Raw genomic sequence first — 8,705 nt, forward strand, 5'->3', positions numbered from 1 at the left:
TTGTTTTCGTTAAATTTTTGTTTTGGCCGATGACCAAAAGAGGTGGCGGTCGGAGGGATGGAGGAGTCCGTGTCGGGGCATTAAGTCCGCGACTTATTTACGACTCACTTTTAACTGCTCACCTCTACATTATATTTATTAAGTAGATGTAATATATGTTCGTCCGCTCGTAAAGGACGTTTCGTCGTCACGGATGGATTTATCGCGATATTTTTTCTTGTTGTTGTTGTTGTTGTTATGACCGCATTCCGATGGGACTAACCTAGGGACTCACCACCACTCTCTTCTTCTCTCTGTGTTCCAGGTACATCCACAGCAAGGAGAAGCCCTTCAAGTGCACCGAATGCGGCAAAGGATTCTGCCAGTCCAGAACCTTGGCCGTCCACAAGATCCTCCACATGGAGGAATCACCGCACAAGTGTCCCGTCTGCAGCAGATCCTTCAATCAACGTTCCAACTTGAAGACGCATCTCCTCACGCACACCGACATCAAACCTTACAATTGCGCTGCCTGCGGTAAAGTCTTCCGACGGAACTGCGACCTCCGCAGACACAGCCTTACTCATAACCTAGGAGCAGGAGCGGCGGCCGCAGCCGCTGCAGCAACCATGTCCAATCTGATCACCAATCCGAACTTCACCATAGACAATATCATCAGTAAAGCGAAAACGACCTAATCCAATAAAACAAGACACCAGCAAACAGAGCGAAAGAAAAGAATTCTTTTGGAAAGAAATGCTAAGCGAAAAAGTCTCGTTTCGTTTACTTGCTGTGATAGAAGACGCGTGCAATTTTGCTACGGTCGATGCCAAAAAACTTAGGTCAACTTAAGTTTTCACATTCTTGCTACGATCGATGCCAAAACAACTTAGGTCTGCTGGAACATGACTTAGGTTTTCAGTTTATTTTTTGCTACAATCCATGTCAAAAAGTAACTTAAGTCTACCTAAACGTGACTTAAGTTCTAATATACTTGCTACGATTAATGCAAACAAAAAGAACTTAGGTTCATGATTTAGGTTTACAACGAGGAAGGAAGATCGTTTCATAATTTTTATTATCAACTGTTTCAATGCACATTGCCGTGATTTGTGAGAAATTTTCGTTGAGAACGAACGAAATTCGTGTACATAATTAATTTTAGGTGAACTATACGTACTTGAATTAAACAAAAAATATAGATATATACATAGTTGTTTATATTATAAATAATGATATTTTTCTTTTTCTTTAATTATTTGTACAATACATGTTTTTTTTTGTTTTTTTGTTTTATTTTTTTCAGTTGTCTTTAATTGCTTTACGTATAAAATAAATAAATAAATAAATAAACAGTTTCATATAAATTGACATCCTTTTCTCAATCAAATCCCATTCTTACATACAATCCTTTTATCATAGATATTTCAGTACTAAATATTAATTAATACAATTATTCAATATATTATTAATTAAAATAAGTCAAATTTACTCGATAAAATTAGTTTCTATGAAACTTCATACAAGATTATTTAAGCGTTAAATACAATTATTACAAAAAATATGATTAAACAAAACTTTATAGATTTTTTTACGGAAATCTAAATAATCTTACTATTACACAAAACTCATGTAATTATATCATTTTTTTTTAATTGAATGACAATAAAATTGGTTTTTGTTAAGTTTAGAAGACAATAACTAATGTTACAGCATAATTTTATTAAAAAGAAACTATATTTGTATAATCATTAAAGTATTTCAATGTAAAGTTGAAAAGTCCATACATCTGCACTACTTTGAGAATTGCGTAATTTTAATAAAAATTTAATAAATCTTGAATTTCTTTATTTTGTTATTTTTTGTCTAATCTAATTTGACACCAATTCATTTATTTAATCTGTTAAACAAATACTCCTTTAGTGTAAGTGTAAGTAAATTAATATAGTGGTAAATATCCATAATTTCTACTGTTTTTTTTATTAAATTTTAATAATTTGTTACTATGAAAATGAACAAATTTCATAATCGTTATAAATTCATATTTATATAAAATGTGAGCCATGAATAAGTCATGAATTAAACGTGATCTTTACATTGAAGTATTTGAATAAGACAATGCTTCACAGTTGCTACAATTATCATTAACTTAATTATAATCAAGATTATCAGTTTGCATTAAGGAGTTAACAAAAAAGTTTGTGGATTTTTATATTTAATAGAAAGTAACATTATACAGAATATATACTAAACCAGAAGGAAAATATTAATGAAATGGTTTAATAACTTAAGATAATTAAGCAATTTGTATTATCTACTTAGATTGATGCGATTGATACAATTTGCTATTAGATTTGTATTCTACCAAATGAAACAAGTCTTAAAATGATTGAAATTTATTTAGTTCAAACAGTTTTTTTTATTATGTCATAGTATATTTAATTTACAATCTTATTCCTGGGAATATTAATTAAATCTAATGGAGGTAGACATTTTTTTTAGTAAACTTTCCAAATTTCAATTATATCATCACATACAGTATTTACACAAAACGTTTAATTTAAGACTAATTTATTAAATCTTTAAAAAATTACTGAATATAAAATTTGCATACTGATTAATGTTGTTATTATCTAATTATTTAATTAGATTTTGATGAAATTAGTTGTTTTTAAACCAGATTATAATGCACTTCAATTAATTCAGATTGTTCTATTTTAATTATGCTTTTCTAAATCAAAGTAAAATGTTAGTTTTTTATTATAATTATAAATTTTATCATATATTTTTTTTAATTATTCCAAAGAAATTATACATATTTTATAACTTTATTTTATGTAAATACGTACAGTTTAAAACCGGACTAATGGAGAACTTTAAAACCGCATAAAAATGAAAAACGATAATTTATGTACAAAATTAATAATTAATATAATTAATATTAATAATTTGTATACAATTAATTTATATTAAAATTTAGTTTGTTTTGAAAATTTCAAACCGGACTGTAGTAAATCCGGACTAATTGAATTTGCACCAAAGAATAACTAAATTATGAACGTTCTAATGTAAAAACGTTCATAATTTAATTAATAGCTGTAAAATTTGAAAATTTTCATATGGAAACACACAATTTCTTAACAATATTGATTTGTTTCTGTACAGATAGAACAGCGATTAAAGTTATCATTGACCTTCCTGATTTTATTAATACTTACGTAGCGTTATGGCTCATAAGAGGTAAGGAATAAATTAGTTTTTAAGACCCGGCATTAACATGTTCACTGCAAGTACATAAACGTTCCGCATAACCATATTTATTAACAGGTCGAGCCGTTTACAAGCAAAATATATTACGCATTCACGCAAATAGAGTCATTTATATTATTGTCACAATAATAATCATAATTATTATTATTACAGTTACGACCGTTCTTTTACATTTCGCTTCACGTTCACAATATACATAATATAAACTTCAATACATTTTGCAATAACAGAAATTTTCGCAGAATTTAACAAAGTGTGAGGACAGAAATTGTCAATAAATCAATAAGAAATATATTTATATAATTGTGTACAAATCATTTAATTAGATCTGAATTTGAAATCTGAAAATTTCCGAATATTAAACAAGTTTTTCTTCACAGAAATTAACATTAATTTTTCAAAACCAAATTGAAGTTAATCTAATTCATTGATTATTCTGTAATTCCAGAATATTTGCACAATGATTTTTGTGTGCCTCACATTGTGCGTCTTCGATTAGTGCGGATCCACTATAACACGGTTTGAAAATAAATACATTTTCGGAAAATCAAAATAAAATCTAAAAAACTAAACACAAACAAATAGTTAAGTATTCTTATTGTGCTGTATATTTTCATGCACTTTTAAAGTCTTCGATTAGTGCGGTTTCATATTTATATTGGCGGAACCGATTAACCGCAATATGCGAGGTATTCTTACATAATTTAATTGTATTACTTTTAACATGTTTAGAGATTTTTGTTTTTAAAATAAAAACTGAACTAAAATGAAGTTATTCCAAAATTTTATTCTACAAACATTTTTTTTGAATTATCAGGAAATTAATGAAATGTAATAAGAGTTCGAGAATTCTTGCAAAAAAGATTCTGCATATATTTTAAGTATACTTATATAATGAATTTATACTTAGAAAGAGTACAAACCAAATCAATTTTGCTTATATTCCAAGTATTCTTACATAATTTGCAATATTTAATGTTATTTATATAAAATATAGGAATTTTTGTTTATATAATGAATCAAAAATGTATAAAAATATCCATAATTCTTGTTTTTCTTCATTAATCACCAATTTTCTCACTTAGTCTGTGCTCAGTACAATTTCACCAATTTTGTGCAACATCCATAGCTCATGTTGTTTAACTATTACTAAATGTCAAATAACAAATCTCCAACAGATGGCGTCATTTTCAAATTTGTTTCCTTTTTAATATCTTTGCTCAAAATCTTTGAAATATATAATGATCAACAAGATTTTTTTTCTTAATTTAGTTGACTAAATATATTACATTTATTTTTTAAATAATGAATGAAAAGTGTAATTTTTTCAAATGTTCTTTAAATTCTTTTAACACAAAAGCATTACACCATTAAAAAAATATCTATAATTCTTGTTTTAAACAACAATTTTCTCACTTAATCTGTGCGCAGTACAATTTTGTCCAAAATCCATAGTTCATATTGTTTAACTATTACTAAATGTCAAATAACAAATCTCCAACAGATGGCGTAAATATGTTTTCTTTTTAATATCTTTACACAAAATCTGTGAAAACAACAGCGATAAATTGAAATATTTCGCGACACATTCCACGGTTGCATTCTTTCAGTTATAATTCAAAACGTTCTGACGTGTTAATCATGCAAATATCGCACATAATTGGATGCATATCGCTGAACCGTGTGGACAAACAGAAATAAAAAAGGATAAAGCTCGAAAGTATTTCAGCAATTTAATTTATTTTAATTTATGTAGGTGTGAGTTTTTGTTTCTGCACCAAATATTTTTTAGGGGGTTAAAATAACATTCTTTTCTTTGAAGGAGTGAAATTGTTGTCGAGCTTCTCTACCTGTCTCTGCTCCCCTCCGGGCCCCTCGTCCTTCACCTGGCAATAAATTTATAAACAATTAATCGAGTGACCTTCTCTCTTTCGAGAGAGAAATAGGGTTAAAACAAACAACAAAAAAAATAGAGAAAAGACTCGTGGAATTCCACGAACGAAGCACCCAGAAAAACCGCATCATTTGTTCGATCGCTAACTGAGCAATTAATTAAAATACGAACAGGGGGAGAAGATAAGAGAAGATGGAGATAGAGAGAGAGAGAGGGGTGATGAAGAGGAGGATGTGAACTGGGTGGGCAATCAATGCGATTAATGCTCGCTTGACTAATTCCGAACACCCAATAATAAACTGTCCGCACGTTTCACTTCTTCCACAACAAGAAACGAAGAAGACCAAGAAGAGAGGAGACCCGACGACGGATGGAGCAGAGCAAATAAAGAACGAACCAGGTTGATTACACCTGCTCGACTCACGTCACGAAAATTCCAGATCCCATTCGGTTTCGAGCCTTTGACGACATACACATTTGCCCATCGATTTACGTTTTCTCTCTCCAATTAAAACATCCATCCAACTTCCAAATCTCGACTGCTCGATCAGTATACACACTACATTCAATCCAATTTTCGTTTTCTTATTCAATCCGAATCACTTACATCAATCATATTATAAAGTATAAATGTACTAATTAATTGCATTTGCATCAAAAATTTAAATTAAAATGAACAACTACTTCTCAATTAATTAACAAACGAATTGATTAAATTGAATTTAAAAAAAAAATCAAAATATTTATAAAATTATCACAATTTCAAGTTATTATTATTGAAACAAATGCAAATTGAGTCTATCAATAATTATGTATATTCAATTTAAATTTTCTTAAAAACAATAAAAAACATAACACGCCATCTATGATACAAATGACACAACTAAATCTGACAGCTGATTTGACATATCTTTGTTTTATGAGTATGTCAAATAGATATACAGGATGGTCCATTTATTGAAGTTTTCTAAATCTTTGTTTAACAATGAACACGATTAACATTGCAAATTATGTAAGAATACTTGATAAATAAATGTATAGATTAAAATTATTTTAAAGTAATTGAAAGAAACAACTGCTCATAGTAAAGCAATATAAAAAATACAATAAATCTAATTCCATTTATTGATTCAAAGGTTATCATTTTGTCTTTAACAAAATCATATAAATTGTGAAGATGTGAAAAACAAGAACAAAATCATGATATTTCGGTTATTAATCATTATTTTGCAAAGTCAGTTGTATTATAAGATGAGAAATTAAAGATTTCTGCTGGTGCAATTATAAAATAATGAAAATTTAACATTTATTATGTAAACACTTTAAAAAATATTTTACTGACATTATTATAAACATTTCAATTAAATTGATATTACTGCAGAAAGACTTCTTTCAGTAGTTAAAATGAAGCAATGAAGATTTGCTAATACATTTTCTAAAAACTTTTTATAGTTTTTAGTTATTATGTAAAATTATAGTTTTACACAATTTTGAAAACTTTTCCAAATCTCATAAATCAATATATTTTTTATTGTAAGAAAATGCTCCTAATTAATGCAACTTTAATAATGTAAATGATTTGCGCAAATATTTCATTTTACTCGTTTAGTTATTATGTAAAATAATGTTTTTACACAATTTTGAAAATTTATCCAATTCTTATAAATTATTATAATTGTTAAAATATTGTAAGAAAATGCTCCTAATTACTGCAACTTTAATAATATAAATGATTTGCGCAAATATTTCATTTTACTCGATTAGTTATTATGTAAACTAAGACTTATTGTTTGCACAACTTTGAAAACTTATTAAAATTTCAGTCATTATATTTGTGATTGTAAAAAAATGCTACTACTGAATGTAACCTAAATAATCTAAATGATTTGCGCAAATATTTCTTATTATTCAGTTAATTGTTATGTAAAATGAGACTTGGTTTTTACACAACTTTGTAAACGTATCCAAATTTCAGTCAATATATTTGTGATTGTAAAATAATACTTATAATGAATGTAACCTAAATAATCTAAATAATTTGCGCAAATATTTCATATTATTCAGTTAATTATTATATAAAATGTGACTTAGTTTTTGAACAGCTTTGAAATTAATGCTACCTTAATGATTTGCACAAAAATTTCATGATTTTGCAAAACTTTGAAAACTTTCCCAAATCACAGTCAATGTATGAAAATATATACTATTAATTAATGCAACCTAAATAATTTGTGGAAATATTTCATTTTACTCGACCAAAACAACAATATCAATTATGTTGGAAATAACTTTGCGCAAATACGAAGTTGTTTTTTTTTCGCATGCAAACCGATCATTTATTCCAATTAACATTTCCTTCGTGTAACACATTTTACGCAATTAAAATTACAGCGGCTAATAACTGCAATGTATATGGAAATCACCTGTTTATTAAGCAATAACACGCTACAAATTAATAATTCATTATTGGAAAATAATTAAATTACAATATACACAATTTTACTTCTTTTTTGTTATTGTTTTGTTCCGTTTTTCAATTATCTTACAAATTGTTGTTTATTACAGTTATTTAAACTAATTGCGTTTTACATCACTTTACATATACATGTTTTAACAGTAAAATAAGATAGAATATTTTATATAATTCCATCAGATATTTTAGATATTAAGTTAATAATGAATTAAATTTATTTCATTAGAAATAATAATCGTTTAACTTAATACAAAATGTAAATTTATGTAACAAATTGTAATTTTATTATATTATCAAAAAGGCGCGAAATTTAAAACATGCGATTTTATTAAATAATTAAATAAAAAATTAGACAAAACACAAATACTGTATATGGGTCAAAATGACCAGTTTATTAAATATTCAAACAAAATATAGAACAAAAAAACCAGTTTTCTTATTGAAATAAGTAACTTATTTATATTTGGTTAAAATGCAACTATAATAATCTAAATGATTTGCACAACTTTGAAAACTTCTTAAAATTTCATTGATTGTAAAAAGAATGTTAGTAATCAATGTAACCTTAATAATCTAAATGATTTGCGCAAATGTTTCATTTTACTTAGTTAGTTATTATGTAAAATAAGACTAAGTTTTTGCACAACTTTGTAAACATATCCAAATTTCAGTCAATTTATTTGTGATTGTACAAAAATTCTACTAATTAATGTAACCTAAATAATCTAAATGATTAAATAATTAAATTTAAAAAAAATATTGAATAAAAAATTAGACAACGGATAAATAAATAAAATACAAATACTATATATGGGTCAAAATGACCCGTTTATTAAATATTTAAACAAAATATAGAAAAAAAACAGTTTTCTTATTGAAATAAGTAATTTATTTGTATTTGGTTAAAATGCTATTAATTACTGCAACTTTAATAATCTAAATAATTTGCCCAAATATTTAATTTTACTTAGTTAGTTATTATGTAAAATAAGACTAAGTTTTTGCACAACTCTGTAAACGTATCCAAATTTCAGTCAATTTATTTGTGATTGTACAAAAATGCTACTAATTAATATAACCTAAATAATC

General features: G+C 26.7%; 1 protein-coding gene across 1 annotated transcript in view; it reads left to right on the forward strand.

Moving 5' to 3' along the window:
- The window catches only part of LOC108569462 (protein sister of odd and bowel-like), an 11,565-nt gene extending 10,414 nt beyond the window's left edge, over positions 1–1,151 (forward strand). The window contains exon 2 of the mRNA XM_017931019.1: positions 305–1,151. Coding sequence (XP_017786508.1) covers positions 305–677 — 373 coding nt within the window. The 3' untranslated portion in view covers positions 678–1,151. The remainder of the gene's footprint in view (positions 1–304) is intronic.
- Positions 1,152–8,705: the final 7,554 nt, after the last annotated feature.

Source organism: Nicrophorus vespilloides, unplaced genomic scaffold (assembly GCF_001412225.1).
Source record: "Nicrophorus vespilloides isolate i.1.1-1 unplaced genomic scaffold, Nicve_v1.0, whole genome shotgun sequence".
Classification (NCBI taxonomy): domain Eukaryota; kingdom Metazoa; phylum Arthropoda; class Insecta; order Coleoptera; family Silphidae; genus Nicrophorus; species Nicrophorus vespilloides.